Consider the following 21282-nt stretch of genomic DNA (forward strand, 5'->3'; position numbering starts at 1 on the left):
ACTGGGACAAACACGATTGTCAGAAAGAAATCCGTTTCAGTGAGAAATACAAGTCATGCAGAAATACAATACTACGAAAATATGTGTGTGTTTTATTCACTCCAAACATACCTTTACCTTTAGCAAGTTAATATTGAGAAACCGCTTATACCATCACGTATAAGTTCCCATTAATCATATTAATAAAATGTGGGATTGTTGAAATATATTTTCAAGCATCGATTACACATGAACCGCATTAAATTTACAATCTTATTCGAATGTTTTTTTACTACCAAGCGTGGATTGGGATTACCAACATGAATAAGAAACAATACGTGATAAGCGAATAAACACTGAGATTGGAATTTTGTTTTTAAGATGGTTACTGTTGTTATTACTGTGTGACTCAACTAGTTTTACGTTTGTAACGCCACGCATTTAGAAATAGTTCATGCTTTATGGAGTTGTTAGAAACAAAGCGAAAATTGGCAAAATTGAAAGAATATTTAGCCAAACGAAGATTTTATTGATAATTCATGAATATAAATTTAACGGATGATATTTGATAGTGTATATTTGCATGTGTTAACGTCACGTTTGTAAATGACTAATATTATCAATTTTCCCATTTTCCACATTTCGAGACGTTACGCTAAATTAAAGTATCAGTAATCAAATGTTCAGTTGCTTAAGACGTTTCGCAGTTTTGAGCAATGGATTAACAAAACAAAATTTTCCTTTCTTTCACTTAATTTGAGGACTGTGGTAGGTCACATAGAGGCTATGTTTGAGCAATTTTCACAAGAAAATTTTTTTAGCTTGTGGGCGACATCTAGTGTAACGCCAAAACAAAATTTCTAATATGTAAAAACACTGAGTTCAAATAATCGTCACGTGAAACATGGATAAACGCAATAACATAAACGCTCTAGACATAACAGCGACCGCCTTAATCACTTGCTCAATAGTCTGATAAGAAACATTGTTTCTAAGTTCTCAATCTTTGTAATTATTGCGAGCTTAACGCGCTTGATAACAATGACCTTCAAGTACGAACACAGGCTAACGTGACAATTATACATATTGTTACAATATGTTGCAATTAAGCCGCCTTATTGTCTCATGTCTCAACCTATCATCGTTTGTTCACAATACTGAGGCATTCAACCAAATGTTTTTGAAGCGTTTGTCAGCTCAAACATGTTACTTTTGGCAAAATTTTTTATATGGTTCCCGGCTTTTGTATATATATTTGATATTTTCTGCTGTCATCAAATTTATTCACAATTTATTTACGTTTCTTCTTTCACCAAAAACTCTTGGTATTTTGGCATAATTAAACTGCTTGCATGTCTGGGAAACGGGGGTTTATGGTGTCATGGACCAAGCCAGCATAGTAGATAACAAACCTAAAGACGAATGGGATCACACCAAGTACGGAATCCATGCCCAGAATAATACAGTGTATCTTGTTTCCCGTTTGCAACGCAATTATACATCTGTGTGGTAATATGCTAGGATTCCGAGACAGAGTGGAGGTAACCTTATTACTTATCGATCTCGATCGGTAGATAAGCTGATAAGTATTTCTCTGTTCGTTTGTTTGTCTGTTAGACACTTTCGTATGTTACGCGATATCTCACGAAAGCGAGGTTAAATCTGCTCCAAATTTTGCATGTGCATTCATCATATTTCGGACCAGAAGCCTATTAACTTAGGAGTTGGTAATTAATTAGTGATGGGACACGCGGTGTCGCTATTGAGTCAGAGCAAAGGAATCGAAACCGCAGTTTCTGTTTTGGGGATCCCCTAACTTTCGTCGCTGCGAACGAAAGATCGTTAAGTCGGCGGTCTCCGATAGCTATCTCGTTAATGTATTGATCAGTGTGATTATATGGCAGTAGGGTAACATATACCGTAGGCCTACCAATTAATATATATATATATATATATATATACGGGATAAAACAGTACAGCAGTATACTCAGATACTGGTATACCAGTATGGGGTTGGTTGGACTAGCTTACATCGGTACATTCACGTTACGTCTGTGGATACTTAGCACAGCCAGAGCTTGATTCTGAATTTTTTTGCCAGTAAACGGAAAAATGCAGAAATGGCAATACAAAATCTGAATTTGCCCTCTTTACAGTTCTAGACTTTGAAATGTTAGTACAATAGTATCTAATTACTGAATGAAGTTAAACGGCTAAATTATCAACAGCTTTATGATGATCGGATGGATACCCAACCTACAGGAACAAGAGAAGTTGCTCTACACCAAGGGTATCCAACTCAAAATATGTCATGGGCCACTTTTTGAACTTTATTAATGACGCGGGCCACAAACCAACAAATTACGTTCAAAATGGATACACAATAATAACATAAGAAATCTGAATATATTTGGTGGAACTACATTGAACTCTCACATCATACAAGACATGAAACATATTCATGTATATTTACTTGTGCTGGATATTTGGCACTGTTTTGTAGCGGCGATAAACTTATTTAGCGTTGGTTTGATAGTCTTGAGACAGCATACAAATGTTCGTCGTGTGCGGAGGGCTATTTGGTAACTGCTCGGGGCAAACATCTATATTAAAAAAAATCTGTTTTATTTTTTTCTATGTATTATTTGCGAAAGTATTCAAATGATGAGTAACATTTATCCAACATATTGGAGTAAATGTTAGAGCACGATTTGTTGTTTCCACGTTGGATGTTCGCTAATAAAAAGCATAATTAAATCACAACTAGTCATCTCATTTAACGCAACGTACAAAAAATATGGCGACTAAGATGAGTAATCGCAATTTGCTGTCATTTAATGTTTATAGTTTTCATAATATCAGAATTAACATCACGGAAGATGGACCATCATATCATAACCTTATGAGGAATATGAACCAGTGAGTCTTATCCGCATATTCATTACTCATCACACTATATCTCTCAGAACGACTCTAAAAAGTAATTGAAGGAAAAATCGATATGAATTTTTAATGACGACTTTCCTGTAACGGAACAAAGAATTCTATAAAAGGGGACAATACGCATATTTTGCATCATTTCACTTTGTATAAACGAAAGAACTCAGGTGAGATTTTAGAGAAAATATTTTTTTTTTCATGTAATTATGAGTGTTTCATTAGTAAGTATTGCCTTTGATAACTCAGTTTTTCAAACACACTCTACACTGGAGAAGTTCAAGTTTTATAATATTACTTTGTTTCTATTAAGATATTCCTTAATCTTTAAAAATGTTCATTTTATCTCCAATGACTTTGCAAAATTTCTATAACAGAAGTTTTACACATCTCAGAATCATGAAAACTGCAATCATTCTAGCTTTGGTAGCAATATTTGTTGTTAATGTCTCAGGAGGATGGAAAGGCTTTACACGGAACCTGAAAAAACCCGGTTCAGTAGCGGTTAAAGCAGGTTCTGTCGCGCTCAAGGCAGCGAATAGTCCGTAAGTCATTTTATTCACACATTAAATATGATTTCATGAATAATTTTTTCTCATTATTTTTACTTGGAAAATGCATAGTCTTTCATAGATAAAAATTTTGTCATGTTGTTTTGCTGAGAAGTATAAAGAAGTTGTCAAGTTTTAAAACTTTTCAACTTTTAAATTATAGACCGGGAAAGTATCAAAAAGATAAATGACGAATAAGAATAACATAATTCCTTTACACGAAATAGCAAGTATATTTGTGAACATATTTGTGAACTAACGGAAGCTGACAAATATACATGCTTATTTGTGAAACGAAAATATTTAAAGTTATCCACCGCGCATTGTTAATTCATTCATTTTCTGTATTCAGGACGGGACAAATAGCAATGGGAAGCGCAATGAGCCAGCTCGGTGATATGCGTGCAATTAGAGAAATGGTAAGATTTGATTATTTTTCCTAAATATTTGTCTACAACAAATAAAACAAAATTCAACTCAAACGAGGGAGAAAAACTGCACAAATACTGAGGTTATACAGAATAAAAACAGCGCCCAGACTTGAAATTTAAAAAATTTGAAAAATTGAGAAACAAATAATGAAAGTACACATTTGTCAAAATTTTTCTCATAAATTTGATACTTGTGAATAATTATAATATTAATAAATCTTTTCGTTTATTTAATATCCAAAAGTTTAATAATCCATCTTTATCGTCACAATCAGAAGTTTTTAATTGTAGACCTAGATCAGCTCAGTTACATTCGCAATTGAATAATGCCTTCATATTTTCCCAGGACGAGACCAAAATTAGTCAATTGTTTGACGCAATTGAAATGATCAGAGAAATGGACGACGGTATGTTTTTTGGATAAAATCACAAAAAAATTAAAAAAACATACAAAAATAATTAATTTTGAATCTAGTCAAAATTTATCTTGCCAGTATTGAAATATTAAAAAAATAGCATTGAATATTTTATCATTTTCAAATTTTACAAGTAATATAAATTAGTTACAAACTGGCTATATATCCGTTATTCCATATAGATTTTCAGATTTTTATATTATTAGTAAATTTTTGACTGCATAACATTTTTCTTTATTTTTAATTAGTTAATTTAGTAAAATATTCATAACATAAACAATAAAATACCATAAACGATTGCTATTGAGAAAGTATCATTAAATTATAATATCGTTTCAGACGAATTCCTCTACTTCGCAAAAGCTGCAAGCATGAAAGATTTTCAATAGAGAGTGATATAATGGAGTAAAGACAAAAAGCTACAACAATTTTTCTTAACATTTGATTTAATACTGAATTGTCAAATATTGCTTGTCTAATCAGATATATACTTCCAAAAAGTAAACGGTCAAAACTCATGTCAAAATTAACAACAATAATCTGTATTTCTTTCATGTTGCAATATGGTTGTTTTGTCACATTTTTTGTTGCCCAAATAAAGAAAGGTTTATTGAAAAATACGTGTTTATTGATAATCAAAATCAATTTATTAACCATCTGAACAGTTGTAAAAACGTTGGATGTGTTACCACCCGCTTCGTATGGAGCTCGTTATTTCCGAATTCGGTAATTTCGGGTTTTTGGGTGATTAAATATGATATGGGATTATAATCATATCCACCAATATGTGAGAGCTTATTCTTCAAGAGTCGGCCTTACGAGCAAGATGCTCGATTGTTGATAAAACGGTTTGTTATTGCCCACTTGTGGCATGTAAAATTGCCATCGTGCTATACAACATGGAGCCTCAAAGAAGTCGATTCATTCCATGAAACAATTCATCGTTATTATTTATTTGTGCGCTCATATTCAGAGAATAAATACTAGTTGAGATGCAAGTGCTAGTTGAATTTTGTAGACATATCGCTACTCGCTTTGGCAAAAAATATAGGAAAAGTAATAATCTCTCCCCTCATCCCGAGAAGTTTTATAGTGAATAGAAATCGTACAAGATTGTAGTTTTTTGTTTACCTTTTCTACGTGGGGCTTTTTAAAATTGAAATTCTGTGCGGAAATACGATTCTTTTCATTTTGAAATAAACTTACTATATATTGCGTATAACAACCTTGAATTGACACGCTCCGTGAAACATTTTTTATTATTCCTTCTGGAGATTCATAGCATAATAGTTTATAATATATATATAAAATAATAATTTCACACGACTCATGTCTTTCTATCTAAACCAGAGTTAAATCCCAAACAAAACTGACCTATTTTCATTTCCTAGATTATTGTAATCTCCTGTAATATTACAACATCAACGGGTAATGGAGAACATTGACTAAGATGTCGTCGAGGTGTGAATTCTATCATATATAATTTCCGGAATTTATTTATATAGCTAACTGTTCTCTGCAGGACTCCTTAATCATGTAAAGAAACTAAGCCATGTTTATATTTCAACCTCGGAAATAGAAAGGAGTTACTAACCCTTTACTATGCACCTTATAACAAACAAATACTGTATTTTATGAACCACAAGGCGCACTTTGAATCATATTTTTAAAAAGCGATCGTGCGCCTTATAAGCTGGCGCGCCTCAATTGAGCACCCCACGGTGACAATACTATATCATTTGCTACCCGAAAGCAGTAGCCTAGCCTAAAAGGTTGACTGTGGTGACTAGAGTATGTTTTTGTTACTGTGACGTGATATTTTTTTAATCTAGTTGTTGCTTTTTTTTTAGCTAATATCCATACCTCTGTAACGATCTCAAAGATCTTACTACGGTTTTCACTATTGCACGTCTAATCGTAATACATGGAGGTTGTTTTGCTTGATTTAGGAATCCAGCAGAGAACAGTTGGCTATATAAATAAATTCTGGAATTTATATCAGATAGAATTCACACCTCGGCAACATCCTAGTCAATGTTTTCTATTACCCGTTGATATTGCAATATTACAGAAGATTGGAAACGAAAATATGGCAGTTTTGTTTGGCATTTAACTCTGGTTTAGATTGAAACACATGGGTCATGTGAAATCCTCATTTTCACTTTTGTTTGACATTTTTTTTCTGGACTAGATAGCAAGAGGTGAGTCTCAGGGGATCCTTATTTCATAATATATTACGCTACGAATCATAAGAAGGGATAATTGAAAGTGTTTAAAGCAGCTTCTTCAATTCAAGATTTATTCATTTCAGACATGTTGTTATATTTGATAACATAGAGGGAATTTCTTTCAATTGTACTCAATAAACAGTCAATTTATTTCAGAATGAAGAAAATCGTGTTTCCGCGCAGAATTTCAATTTTAAAAAGACCCACGTAAAAATTTAAACCAAAATTTACAATGATTTTTATTCACTATAAAACTTCTCGGTATGAGGGTGAGATAAATAAATACTTTTCCTATATTTTATGAGAGCGGGTAGCGATACGTCTAAGCAATTTAGCTAGCCCATGCATCTTAACTATTGTTTATTCTTTGGATATGCGCGCACAAACAAATAATAACGATGAATTGTTTCACGGAATGGAACGTCTCCATGGCCATATCCTAGGTCCCTATAGTATAATCGAAATTTTACATGCCGCAAGTGGGCGATAACAAATTGATTTCTAAAAAATCAAGCAACACGATCGTTAGGGCCATCTCTAGTAGTGGTTGTTCATCTGTAACTAGCAAAGCGCCAAGAAGAATAAGTTGTTACAGATTTGAAGGTATAATCCCAGATCATAATTAATCACCCAAAAACCCCAAATTACCGAATTCGGAAATAACAGGCTCCGTAACGTAGCGAGGTTTAACACATCCAAAGTTTTTGCAACTGTACTTTGTTCAGATGGTTAATAAATTGATTTTGTTTATCAACAAATACGTATTTTCAATAAACCTTTTTTTATTTGGGTAACAAAAAGTGTGACAAAACAGCCATATAGCAAGATCAAAGAAATACTGATTTATTGTTGTTAATTTTCACATAAGTTTTGACCGTTTCTTTCTTTGAAATATGATTAGACAAGCAATATTTGGCAGTTTAGTATTAAATCGAATATTAAGAAAAATAGTTGTAGATTTTTGTCTTTACTCCATTTTAACACTCGTTATTCAAAATCTTCCATGCTTGCAGCTTTTGCGAAGTAGAGGAATTCGTCTGAAATGATATTATAATTTAATTTAATTAATAGTAATTGTATATGTTCAATATTTTACCAGATTGATTGAAAAACATATAGATCGAAAATTTAATAAATATCTAATGAAAATCTCAATTGAGTAACATTTGAATAGGTAGTTCAGTGTCTTATTTATATTTCTCACAAAATTTTTGAAAAGTCATAAATATCAAATGTTAATTTTTCAGGATTCTGTCAATATAATCTACACCGAAGTGTCACAAAACTAGTTATTTTTTATGTTATTTTTATTCATTTTATTTTCGTGGTATTATGTAAAAATATACCGTCGTCCATTTCTCTGATCATTTGAATTGCATCAAACAATTGATTAATTTCAGTCTCGTCCTGGAAAATTTTGAATGCATTGTTAATACGAATAATATTGATATCTATTTCAACGATTAAGAACTTCTAGTTGTAAATAAATAATGTAGAGACAAACAATCAGTTGAGTATTCAAAAAATCAAAGGCATTAATGACTATTTTATTATTTTCAATCAATCAAATGTATGAAAAAATATTTCTTGTCAACTGGTAGGTGTTTACATTTTTGTCGTAGGCGAATATTTAGGACAGTAAATTGAAACTCACCATTTCTCTAATTGCTTGCACATCACCGACAAGGCCTATTGCGGCATTCACTCCAGATTTTATTATTGCTCTACCAGTCCTAAAGACAGAAAGTGAATAATTTAAATAAAAACCGTGATTAACGTCTAACTTGAGAGTTTTTAAAACACTGAAATTACTTTGTACTTCACAGCAATATGTCATGAAATTTTATATTTAATGGACACGGAGTGGACTTATGGATCGTTGTTTGTTGTTGTTGTTCTTGTTAGAATTCATCTTCTTACATTTTTTAAAAGTCGCTTTACTCTTTAATTACTGGACCAATTGCTTTGTAATTTTCAGTTGTCAAAGATTGTTCGTTAAAGACTGTTACTTTTATTTATTTCAAAAATTTTCGTGGGCTCTAAGAGATTCGTTTTTTTTGTATGCGATGACGCCATCAGAATAAAAAAACGCTGCTTGTGGTGATTTCGTCCGGAGACAATGCCGTGAACACAGCGGGTACCGGTAGGATATTGCGAAAGACTGTATGCGCGTACTACTCCGTGTCCATATATTTGAGCATCGGTTTCTTGTAATTGAATGCTATTTTTTTACAAATTGACAATGATGATGTCAAAGTAAAATACTTTAAGGTAATAATTACAAAGTCGTTGTCACATGAGTGCGTATTGAGTGTGAGAATAAAATGACTTACGGACTTGTCGCTGCTTTAGCCACAGCTTTGCCAGCCTTTGCACCAAACTTCAAGATTTTTCTTCCAAATCCCCATCCTTCGGTGTTTTCAACAACAAGCAATGCTACTAAAGTCAAAATGATTGCGGTCTTCATGGTTTTGTTTTCTGAAGTTTAATATGGTATTTTATCAATTATACATTATGTTTGGTCATTCCCCACAAAATACAAGGTTTGTATGGTTTTTGAAATAAAATCTAAACGAATTCCAAATAAAAAACTATGAAGAAATAGGAGTTTATAAATAGAAACAAAAAATAGAATACATATAGAGTATATACGCTAACTTCTCTGTTGTAATGGGCTTTGTAAGAATTCGTTTAAAAAGATAAAAAATAATGCTAAACCCACGACTATACAGAAATTATCAATTTTTCTGAAATCTCACCTGAGTCTTCTTCGTCTTTACAAAGTGAAGTGATGCAAAAGATGTGTGTTGTGCCTTCTTTATAAAAATCCTTGCTGGTTGACGGGAAATTCGTCATTGAAAATCCATCTGGATTTTTTCTTTAATTACTTTCATAACTTTTTAAGACAGGAAAGGATTTAGAGCCGCTTTGATGGGTAACGCAATGCGTAATGAATCATATTTGTACCTGATGTTTACCATACGGTTATGACGAAAAAGTTCGTTTTACGTTTTATGAACTCTGACATTCTCTAACTCCATGAACATGACATGAATTTTCTTGTTTGTTTTTGCTAAAATCACTCAACTCATTTTGGTCGTGTTGTCGGTTATGTTCCATATTTTTGCTACATTGTGTTAAAATGAGATGACTAGATGTGATTTTGTTTTTTATGCTTTTATTAGCAAACACCCTAATAGTGATCTATCATTTACTTCAGTATGCTGAATGAATATTACACATCACATGAAAGATAGCAATCTTATTTTGCTAACATGCACAGTGACTCGAAAAAACACAACCCAGAAATTTCTTTATCACCCTTGCAAAAATGAAGAACATTTATTTCACGCTTTGTGTATGATTGTACACCAAAGATTCAGTAATTGGAAACAAAACAAAAGTTCGCACAAAAGTTATGTTCTCTCGAGAATGTGTTCCTAATAACCTGTACATTAACTAAACACATATTTTCGATAATTTTCGGTATTCCCGAAGTATGTGTACCAGGTTGAAGGCCATTATTTTGTACCAATTTTCCTTATTTCAGTTCTATTACGAGTTCGAGGACTAGCCAAGTGACTCCCGTATAGTATAATTTTATTGTTATAGCGTCGAAAGTACTGTGCTCGATACAGAATTTAATATTAAAAGGTAATTTCGTATATATAGAACCTTTCCAAATATGGTAACTACATTTATGCATCAAAAATCTGAACTTGTATGCTCGTGTCAGATCTCTATTGTTGACTGGGCGAACTGCCATGATGGTATTTTATTTTATTTAGAAGTATTCTCGCATTTCTGCTTTCTGCTATAATTTTCTCTTCTCTTACACATAACATTATTGCGCGGTAAAATATTTTAAATTTTTGTCTGTTAAATCTGTTTAATTTAGTCAATTCAATATTTTCCATTCAACTCACACTCTTTTGCTTGAATCATCCATTGATTTTTTGCATTGTAATGCCCTTTTTATTTAATAAAAATGAAAAATACAATTTTATAATTTATTACCGATACAAACTTTAGCAATGTTCATAAACCTATTTTTTTTTATTATTCCCTCGCGTTGTCGCAGCTTTGTGTCAATCTTTACCCTGTCAAAGACCGAATATTGAAAAAATCAAACGCAGCAGTTATTGAAGACTGACGAAGATCTCATACTCGTAGCACATTTTATGTTTACTCAAGTTGTTATGTATGGAGCGCAATTGCGCGCAACCGTGGGAAAATTAACTTACGTAGCACAGCCCCCAAAAAATTACAAAATAGTGCGATACACTTGTACTCACAATGATAAACTAAATACATTCAGAGTGTTCATTTTTCTTATTTCTTTTTTTTTCGAGAGATGTTTAGATTATACGGCAACGTCAATTATAAATATACTTTTCCGACCCGGAAGCGAATTTTTCTGAATCATAAACACTTTTCTCGATTGGCATTGTGCGGCTTTGTGTGTTCGACCTAATTTTCAATTTGCAACGATATTATTCTAAATCGCGATCCCACAATGTCAAATGATAGCTTTTCACGCGATACCTACTTTCGTCCGAAAAGTATTAAAATATATTTAAACCTTTTAATTAGCTATGGTATGTGTTGAATATTTTACTAGTCGTTTGATTATGTTTTTTATTTGCAAACACTCATTGTGAAAATATCAAATCGTGCTCTATCATTTATCGCAAGATGTTGGATGAATGTTACACGACATGCGAAAACCATCTAATTTATTTTGTTAATATATTTAATAAACATACATTTAGACTTTTGCACAACAGTAAAGGAGATTATTATAATACAATTTTACAACATTTCTCAAACGGGGAAAAAATTTGATGTTTCGAGGATCAAAATGTTTCTTTTTATTTGCATGTGGTATTACTATACTACTGGTATATTATATTTGCTGGTATTTTGTGACTGTTAATTAGTTTCAGCTGCTGAAATAAAGATTCCATTTTATAATTAACGATGATTTTATTTTCATATTTCTGAAATTGTTATGCTTAATACAAAATTGAATATATATTGAAAATATATACATATAAATATTTTTGTTAAAAACTCCTACATTTGTAGAAAATATTTGAATAAATCAAAATATAAACTTGGTGTCATATTCGATCTTAAAAATGTTGACTAAGGACGTCTGTGTTTTTATTTTATTCCCGTAGGCGATTTTATTCTCTTTCTTTCTGATGCGATTTGAAAATATCTTTTTAACTTAAGTCATCTAAAGATTGACTAAATTGCGCTATATTTTAATTATTTGAACTTCTATAGCAAGTATAAGAAATGAAAAGTACCAAGTAAATGTCTCATTGAATAAATTTTACGTTGCATGAACCAGATAAATGTCTTGCTGCAGTAATACTTGTTCGATTATCCCGATAGAAGTAAACCGCCAAACTGTTTCGGTAATATTTCATTTCACAAAATAATTTTTTTTAAATTAAAATCTAATAAAAATGGAATCATTGTAGAACTTCAACAAGTATGTGTGACTAGCGAACAATGTATTCTCACTAGTTTTTTATCAAATATTTTTAATACTTATTAAGTGTTATATCAAGCGCAGTAGTTTCAGAATATGACCAAGAGGGAAGCTTTTTAAATATAAAAATAGAATAAACAGGACTGATTTCACCTATAATGAAATTTTTTTTTATTATATTTTGCTGCTACTTTAGAGTGAGGTCTACCGCTATGTATAGCTTACTCAGATGCGGCAATTAGAGTGTTTATAAAAAAATGCATGAAAAGGTGTGTTCATGAGGGGGGCGTGGTCCATTCTTGTCTTTCTTGAAAGAGTATATTATTTTTCCGTATACAAATCATTTATTGCATCCAAAAAAAATTCATTATTGCAAAATATATGTTATGTTTTACAGTTTCCAATCGCCTTTGTTCTGTGATAATAACTGCACTCGTGCTTATAAACGTGAAGGAAAAGGTGTAAATGTAAATCTCTCATATGCATTTAAGTTATTTTTTGAAGTTGAAAGTTGGGAAGTCGGTCACAAAAACCAGGCAAACATTTCTAATGAAAAATTTTTTATATTTTTTTTTATCCGAGGTATATATCGATGCATTCATGTGTTTATTAATATTTATCTAACATATTGGTGTATATCTGGATCACGACTTTTTATGTACTGGGATTTGCTAATAAAAATACAATTAAATCACAACTAGTCATCTCATTTTACACAATATACAGAAAATATGAAGAAAAATTGAAAATACGTCCAAGATGAGTAAGTGTCAGTCATTAAAGGATTATAGTTTTCATAATGTGAGAATTCACAAAACGGAAGATAAACCATCTTGTCATGAACCTATGGAAAACAATAAGATGTCTTCTCCGCTTATTCATTAGTCATCACATTATTCCTCAGAACGACTCTGAATCCCTTCCTGTCTTAATGATTTACAAAAGTAATCAAATCATAAATCCAGATGGATATTCAATGACGAATTTCCTGTCAACCAACAAGGAATTCTATAAAAAGGGGACAATACACATCTTTTGCATCACTTCACTTTTCAAAGACGAAGAATACTCAGGTGAGATTTCAGATATAATATTTTTTTATATTTCATGGTGAGTGTTTAATTAGTTCTGCCTTTGCAAACTCAGTTTTTTAAACAATCTCTACAATAGAGAAGTTTGAGTTTTAATATATTATTCTGCTGTTGTTTCTATCAAGAAACTTCTTAAATCTTTACAATTATTCAGTTCGAATTCATTTCATTTACAATGACTTCACAAATAACAAAAGCCTTCTCGGTTTCATTGCATTCCATATAAATTCATTTTGTTTTCATTAATCAAGTCATTTAATTTCAGGAAACAAAATCATGAAGACTGCAATCATTCTAGCTTTGGTAGCATTGTTTGTTGTTGATGTATCCGGAGGATGGGGAAGCTTTACAAGGGTCTTGAAAAAAGCTGGTTCAGCCGCGTTCAAAGCAGCAAAAAGCCCGTAAGTCATTTTATTCACGCATTTAATGTGCATTCAGGGAATACCGCTTTTGATAATTTGCTTCTCAGGTATTTCAATAAATTTATCTCATTGTTCCTAATTTGTAAACGCATGGCATTTAATTAATGGATAAATATATAATTTTTATGGCATTTTGCTGAAAAGTATAAAATGGTTGTCAATTTTTAAAACTTCCTGCCTTTTAAATTATCGATAATATCATTAACATAATATCATTAAACAAAATATCCAGTATATACATATGTTAGCTTACTTACATTTATACTTGCTATTTTGTAAAAAGAGAATACTTCATAGCGCGTCTCTAAATTATTCACTTTTTTTTATACAGTACCGGTCAAACAGTTATTAGAACTGGATTAAACCTGCTCGGTGATGTCCGTGCAATTAGAGAAATGGTGAGATATAATTTAATTTCTTGAATACTTGCGTACCACAAAAGAGTAAAAACTTACCCAGAACTAGAACAAAAACTACACAACTTCTAAGGTTACAAAGTTGAACACAATTAGCGTAAAACATTAAAAATTGGATTTAAGCAAGATATTTGAAAAAGAGCGAATTTGCACATTTGTCAAGAAATTTCTTCATAACGGTATTGCTTGCAAATAATTAAAATATAAATCAATGTAAATTTTTTTTTTTTTCAATTACCCAAAAGTTTCATATACAATTGTTACAATCAAAAGTTTTCAGTTATTGAACTAGATCATATCAGTGTCATACGCAATTAACAATGCATTTATATTTTCCCAGGACGAGACTGAAATTAATCAATTGTTTGATGCAATTCAAATGATCAGAGAAATGGACAACGGTATGTTTTTAGAAAATATCAGAAAAACTAATGAAACAAACACAGAAAAATAGTCTTTTCATCTAATTTAAATTTACTCTACCAAAAACCTGAAAGTCGAATATTTAACGTTTTCGGAATTTGTTTTAAAATGTACTTGATGTACTTTGTATTTTGTACATCGGTATTTTTCATTTTTAGTAAATATTCGGTTGCATGAACCAATTTTAGGAAAATATTCAACACAACTATTTAAAAATAATATCAATAGATGATAACACCTTTTTAGACGAATTCCTGGTTTTCGCAAAGGCTGCAAGCATGGAAGATTTTGAATAATGAGTATCAAAATGGAGTAAAGACAAAAAACTACAATTTTTTCTGATTATTTGACTTAATATTAATTTGTTGAATATTGCTATATTAATCAGATAAATAGGGCCTACTTTAGAAAAGTTAACAATCGAAACTTATTTGAAAATTAAATAGAATAAATCAATATTTCTTATGTTTTTGATATTGCTATGTGGCTGTTTTTTCGAACTATTTTTGCCCGAATAAAGAAAACTCTATTGAAAATATGTGTCCATTGATAAATAAAATAAAATCATCTGAGGCTGAGCAACCTTTAGATGCACAAACATTACAGTTCTTTGCATTTATAACATATAGATCTTGTCTTCTTCTGGTTAGGTAATTTTGGGTATTTTGATAATTAACTATGTTCTGAGATTATACCAGTCAGCCTGTATGCTGGTTCCTGGCGTTTTGCTGGTAACATATCAGCAATCACTATGAAAGTTGGCCTAACGAGCATTCTGCTGGATTGTTGCGGTTTGTTATCATCCACTTGCGACATGTAGGATAGCCAATACGACAGGAACATAGAGACTTGAGGAGACGGTTTGTTACAACAATTCAACAATTTTTATTCATTTGTGAACACATATACACAGAAAATATAAAAATTAAAGGGTGAATATTGAAAGGCTCGCTAAATTTCAATGACGTATAATTTCGAGATTGTGAAAAATATAGAAAAAACATTATTCCTTGTTTCTTCACCTCTTGAAGTTGCTTTTGAAAAAAAAAGTAACTAAGCAGTTGATATAACGATTCACTCTGATATCAGTTTCAGGAAAATTTATACATTGATCACACAAAAAAAAATCTAGTATACGCGTTAGCACTGTTTTGGATTTTATTCAAATGTGCTGAAACATTTAAAAAATAAATTTTTAAAGTAACGCAAGTTGTGGCATCATGACAATGACGTTTAGCAAATCACTTCGTCTGTGTAACCGCACTATCTAATACAAGCAAATTACTGTAGCGTTTAAAATAAGAGTCCATTTATCATAAGTATTTTTTGTTTATAGAATTTTTTATTTTGTTGATTAGTTGCTTAAATATTAATTACTACTTTTTTATTTTTATATCTCCTAAATTTCCCATTGATTTTGTCTCCAAAAAAAAAAATCTCAGAATTTTAGGAACAATACAAATTAGAACCATATATCTAAGTAAATGTTATTACTACAAGCATTTCCGACTCACGTTTATATGTTTTGTACAGAATAGCACACATCCTATCAGAACTACTTTGAATATTTTCGTAGTATCAGCAAAAGCGTTGAAACAGAAATAAAAAACACTCCAAATCAAAAACACTACAAAACCTTTATCATTCATATCAGCTGTGAATTTTCATTTCTTTCAGGTTTTAGGGCAAAAAAAGTATTTCACTTTGTCGAACGTGAGGTTCATAGTAACTTGTGTTAGGGCCGGATTTGTCATCTGGCTGGGTAGGCTGAGATCAAAAGGCCTCGACATTCAAGTTTAAATTATTAATTATTTCACGTTGTTCTTAAAATGAAAGGCTTGTTCTGTAGCTAGACTATAAGCAGTTTAAAATGTTTTGAAACCCCCAAACCCAAATATATTCCGTTTTACCTTTGCTCTTTCTCGATGAAAATCGAACTAATCTGAAATTGTTCAAAGCGAATGTATTCTGAGAATTCATCTTGGGATGAACCAAGTTTTTTTTAGTGCGTCACGGACAATAATGACAATAACTGAATAAAAATGCTTTGCGTACTACTTGTACTGCGATGCAAATAGAGGGCAAGTTGATGGCCCTATTTAGAGGCAGGTTTGCTGTCTGTGTTGGTTGTGAGGAAAGTAGGGGTTTTGTGTTGGGCCGACAAAAAAAGACAATGCATAGAGATTTACTGAAAAGCGGAGTTGATTTCCTTTGACGGAAGGCTGCTTATTTATACGAGCAACTAACTATCTTTGTTCTTTCAAGGAGTATTTATGTTCACAACACAGATCAGATGACGGGGAATTCAGTACGAAAGAAGAAAATGATTCTTCTTTTTAAGTCACAATAATTGATTCAATTCCTAATACTTCGATTCTGTTTTGTTCTAAACAACGCCCTTTTGGATGAAGTTGAGTTCCAGTTGAGAGTGTCAGCAAAGTTCATTACGTATTTTCAATTTTTCAATTCAACATCTACCGTTTGAATTCCGGTTTTTATAGAATATACCGTAAAATTGGTGGTCTACCCACTTACATTCCTTACTTTCGATTTAAATTTCTGATGTGTCCATTAACCCGACGTCATTGTCACGGTCATTGAACAGCAAGGCGTACTTGCACAAAAGCTATTGCGCATTCCCGCATTGCGAATCGATTGTTGGCAAAAGCAAACTTACATGTACTTAAATCTAAAAGTAAATCTTTTTCATGACAAAAATGACATTCATCAACTTTTTCACTTCTGTGTTGACGAGTTCAGGATTTGAAGTCAACCGTATAGCAGTTCATTTGTCTTATGTCGTTCCAAAAAGATATTTAACATTTATGATGAGATCGTGATATACCCAGCAAAACGTTACGCATATGTAGCAAAGATAATATAATGTGGTGGTTATGGTATTTTGATAGGGTTGGTTTAAAACAGTTTCTGCGTGGTCAAACAAATTACCTAAGATGACAGCAGTTATTATGCTCCATTTATATCGTATACAAAGACCAGGTATTGTTGGAACAATGGATATGTTGTATTCCGCAAAGTGGAATATTTGACCAAATTGAATTGTGCTACCCCTATACAGTCCAATACCTTTTTAAATGAAACAATTCAAAATTTAAATCTTATTCGCAATATTGATTTGGTTACATTATTTGTAATGTGCATTATATTGTATTTTTGAATACATGCGTTGATGTTTGAAAGACATGGCGCTAAGTCGGTGCAAAACTTCTGTCTCCAGCCTAACCTTCAATTAAATAGCATATCTATCGATAAGCTTCTTCATAAGCACGATCCCATCAACGGTCACTGAATACGTCTATTTACTAATTGTGGTAATCCTTTTTTCTGAATATTTTCTCTTGCAGTGCATACTCATCTTAGCTGGTTATTCGTTTTCCTTATTGGACACGAAGTGGACCCGTTTTGTCATTTTGTATTCCTATTCTTGTTGTTACCGTTTGGAAATATTCGCTTGACACATTAATTACTAAACGAATTGCATTGAAACCTTCAGTGGTTGAAGATTGTATTTTTAGCTATTATTTTTATTTGTTTCAAAAATTTCTGTGGGCTCTATGGAAGTGGTCAGGCGAAGTCATTGTGAAAGATTGCATACCCGTACTGCTTCGTTTTGATCTTTGTGTTCATATATTTAAGCATCTCTTTTTTGGGTTATTTTATAGTACTTCCAAATTCGAAATCTATATCATTAAGGTATGTAGATTTATCAATATATATACAGAGCATTTTGTTTGATAAATTAATTAACTTATTGCAAATTATGATTAGTTTAACAAAAACTTTAATGAAAGAAAAATTTTGATTTCTTGCCGTTTTTAACAATTGTAAAGTAATCTCCTACCTTGACGTCCACGCAAATTGTATTCAGTTTGGTCTAGTTTAAAATTGGAGTTCGTATGAGAATATCACACTAACTTACTGAGGTATTTTAAAAAAATTGACAAAAAAACCTATTTCAAATTCTTTTCACCTTATTAATCAAGAATTAAATGTAATAATGAGGTATAACGTTTTTTATTCTCATGGATGTTTGTAAAAAGATAAAAATTAAAAGCCAATGAAATTCCTAAAGTCCTAAAATAGCACTACAGTGCTGGAACATCTGTGCATTAATATCAATCAACTATCATTTATTTCTTAAAATAATCTGGTTTATGACGTAACTCTAAACCAACGCTAAAATGCTCCAATGAATTTCAGAACGTCATGTAATCGACCATGCAATGGTGTACATAAGCAAAATTTTGTCACAAATCCAATCTGAAGATTTGCGGGTATATTGCAGCTGTGGTAGTGTTTAGAAGCTAACAGCCAACCAAGTACGAATTAATAATCGAACAAACCAGCTTAGATTGATTTATCTATGATTTATCGTGCATCAACCAATATCGAGTCAAAAATTATTCAGAAGAGTTTGGTGAGAAAAAGATATCTGATATACTGATGTTGACAACTTCCGACACGGTATTATACGCCAATGAAAAGAAACAAATCAGATTCACCGTGAAACACCAAACCACCTTGGAAACTTGATCCAGTTGCAACTTTTATAGCATCCATCTGCAATTCAAAATGTAGTGTACTAATTAGGATATTAGTTATTCGCGTAAAGTAGAAAACGAGAGAAAATGTGAGAGAAATGGAGCAAATTTGAAAAAGGAATAAAATCAAAGAAGAACAGAAAAAATTCTAAAATGCCTCAGAAATAACTATATATGAATGATATAATGTATTCACATATTTTTAGACGCATTTTGATTCATTCAATTTTGCTTATTACCAAAAAAATTATGGAATCTTACAAGAAAGCTCTTAACTGCGTGGACGTAAATTGCAACTTTTTTCCGCACGCTTACTCGTTTATTTTAAAAACAAACCTATATACATGACATTTCGTCTCCTTTGGCAAACTCTGGTTTGTCCGTAAATAACCTGCAATATTTAGAAAACAGACCTTTTTATATTTTGAAGGAGCAGAAACACGAACTTACGCAATTCATTTTCGTAGAAACATGACAACAACAGGTGGGTATTTGGATGATACAATCTTAAGCCTGTTTTACATATTCGTTTTGCACTCAACGTTTTAGCATGTTCTAATTCCCACTTTAATACATAGGCTAACATGATATTCATGCGTAATAGTCGCAAGGTGGAAGGATTGGCGGTCAAAGATTAATGAGGACAAAACAACGTTGAATCCATCGGTATGAGATATTAATAGAATAACTCCAATGCTGCATGAACTCCATGCGTAGTCGAGTTAAAAGAATAAGAATAACTCATTTCGTATAGTTTCGATTTTAATGAAGATTTTGATATTATATTCGAATTAGATTTTATACCCAAAATATAAAACAATTGTGTGACATATATACTTGAAATACTAAACTGAAGAGTCAAATAAATTCTGCAGTAATGATTTTTATGTGAAACAAATTATGAGAGACTTTTTTCCAGTCTATCAATTTCAGTTGATTCAAGAATATGACTTTTAAAGAAACTAACTTGTCGTGAATTAGAGATGTAAGCCTAAGTGAATCGTAAAAATTAACTCCCTATATAAAAATTGCAAATAATTGACCAAGTCGCGAGTCATACCTCATCCTCAAATGCACTTCAATGAACAACCTTAAAAGCATGTGAAGATAATTGTTTTATATGTTCCAAGTCAATAACGTTTAACGCTGATCATATAAATTGAACTGCCTTTATGATTAGGATTGTCATATAATACCCATAATATTTGGGGATGTATAATTTTACATACTTGCCATTTCTGTTTTGCATTGTTGCGTGTGCAAGATTAATTTGGAATAGTCTTATTAACTTAAATTTTACGGTGAGTTAAAAGATAGGAATGCATATGATCAGAATACATTTCATGATATCATGATATAAAATATCTCTTCTTGCACTCATTATATCATTTTATTAATAATTTTTAAATTTGCACCAATAGTACTCACTTTGTTGTGGATTTGTTAGGACAAGTAAAGCACATATTTGAACTCTTTAAAATTACAAGAAAAGCGGTGAGCAACTCAACTCCAAATGAGAGTTATTAATATCAATGACGTGCACCATCGCGTGATGAATTTTTGAGTAGTGCCACTGGCACAAGATGTAATTACATATGAGATTATTCTCTGATCAAGCATGACTATTTACCAACACACATCGCGTTTATATTTCTTTATTTTATAATATTATTTCATATTATATTCGCCATGGGAAATCAAGAGAGTAATGCTCAAATATATTGACACGAAAATCGCGCATACGTATTGATACGATAAGGACTTTTTCAATGGTATTATTCATTTTTAGATTGCACTATAAAAAAAGCAGTTTAATTTTATTGTAATCAAATTTAACAAATCAATTTGCTACTTTTTGTAGTCTTCTGTGAGTCGTTTTATCGCTGCTTGATCGAAAGAATTTAATTTAAGCACTGAAAATCTATATATTTCGCAGTATAAGCGATGTTGATGTTGGTGTCGATGACTGAATTTGAGACAACACTTTAATGTTTTATTCAAATTTTAAACTTTACGATCAAAGCAAGTACAAATAAGACTGTGGTGGAAGATTATCTCGATATTGAAATCAAAATACCTTAATGATTTAACTTCTTCACGCGATTGCTGACACGGGGGTTCAAGAAATATGATAACTTTGCATACTCAATGCTATGTCAGAGTCAGGTGTCCAGTTCATTTACGGTTTGGTCATGGTATTGAAAAAGTGCGTAAGACTTTCCGAAAATGCGATCTATATTTGCAGATCGATTCCCAAAAATAACTCGAAGTGGTTGTTTTTGTCGACATAAAAATCAAACGGATGTCATTTTTGGTATAAATA

General features: G+C 31.7%; 3 protein-coding genes across 3 annotated transcripts; 2 read left to right on the forward strand and 1 right to left on the reverse strand.

The window, feature by feature from the left end:
* Window positions 1–2127: 2127 nt before the first annotated feature.
* Window positions 2128–4932, forward strand: LOC120339922 (uncharacterized). Its single transcript, XM_039408160.2, has 5 exons — window positions 2128–3086; window positions 3294–3461; window positions 3820–3886; window positions 4245–4305; window positions 4654–4932. Exons 2-5 carry the CDS (start codon window positions 3316–3318, stop codon window positions 4701–4703), a joined length of 324 nt encoding a protein of 107 aa, XP_039264094.2. The 5' UTR covers window positions 2128–3086; window positions 3294–3315; the 3' UTR covers window positions 4704–4932.
* A 2432-nt stretch (window positions 4933–7364) lies between these two features.
* Window positions 7365–9112, reverse strand: LOC120339921 (uncharacterized). The gene is made up of 4 exons (XM_039408159.2): window positions 8876–9112; window positions 8197–8275; window positions 7889–7949; window positions 7365–7579 (listed from the first exon to the last, which is right to left on the reverse strand). The coding sequence occupies exons 1-4, from the start codon at window positions 9007–9009 to the stop codon at window positions 7530–7532; spliced, it is 324 nt and encodes a 107-aa protein (XP_039264093.2). The 5' UTR covers window positions 9010–9112; the 3' UTR covers window positions 7365–7529.
* Window positions 9113–12993: 3881 nt separating this feature from the next.
* Window positions 12994–14933, forward strand: LOC120339236 (uncharacterized). Its single transcript, XM_039407471.2, has 5 exons — window positions 12994–13118; window positions 13402–13537; window positions 13890–13956; window positions 14315–14375; window positions 14644–14933. The coding sequence occupies exons 1-5, from the start codon at window positions 13022–13024 to the stop codon at window positions 14691–14693; spliced, it is 411 nt and encodes a 136-aa protein (XP_039263405.2). The 5' UTR covers window positions 12994–13021; the 3' UTR covers window positions 14694–14933.
* The last annotated feature ends 6349 nt before the right edge of the window (window positions 14934–21282 follow it).

Source organism: Styela clava, chromosome 9 (assembly GCF_964204865.1).
Source record: "Styela clava chromosome 9, kaStyClav1.hap1.2, whole genome shotgun sequence".
NCBI lineage: Eukaryota > Metazoa > Chordata > Ascidiacea > Stolidobranchia > Styelidae > Styela > Styela clava.

What these genes read in the sequence shown, in the direction of transcription:
- LOC120339922 (XM_039408160.2), top strand. Translation starts at nt 3,316, where the DNA reads ATGAAAACTGCAATCATTCTAGCTTTGGTAGCAATATTTGTTGTTAAT. An exon ending in CTCAAGGCAGCGAATAGTCC is followed by an intron (nt 3,462 to 3,819) that starts GTAAGTCATTTT and finishes TTCTGTATTCAG; the next exon opens with GACGGGACAAATAGCAATGG. An exon ending in GATCAGAGAAATGGACGACG is followed by an intron (nt 4,306 to 4,653) that starts GTATGTTTTTTG and finishes ATATCGTTTCAG; the next exon opens with ACGAATTCCTCTACTTCGCA.
- LOC120339921 (XM_039408159.2), bottom strand. Translation starts at nt 9,009, where the DNA reads ATGAAGACCGCAATCATTTTGACTTTAGTAGCATTGCTTGTTGTTGAA. An exon ending in GCTAAAGCAGCGACAAGTCC is followed by an intron (nt 8,276 to 8,875) that starts GTAAGTCATTTT and finishes TTCTGTCTTTAG; the next exon opens with GACTGGTAGAGCAATAATAA. An exon ending in GATCAGAGAAATGGACGACG is followed by an intron (nt 7,580 to 7,888) that starts GTATATTTTTAC and finishes ATATCATTTCAG; the next exon opens with ACGAATTCCTCTACTTCGCA.
- LOC120339236 (XM_039407471.2), top strand. Translation starts at nt 13,022, where the DNA reads ATGACGAATTTCCTGTCAACCAACAAGGAATTCTATAAAAAGGGGACA. An exon ending in CAAAGACGAAGAATACTCAG is followed by an intron (nt 13,119 to 13,401) that starts GTGAGATTTCAG and finishes ATTTAATTTCAG; the next exon opens with GAAACAAAATCATGAAGACT. An exon ending in GATCAGAGAAATGGACAACG is followed by an intron (nt 14,376 to 14,643) that starts GTATGTTTTTAG and finishes ACACCTTTTTAG; the next exon opens with ACGAATTCCTGGTTTTCGCA.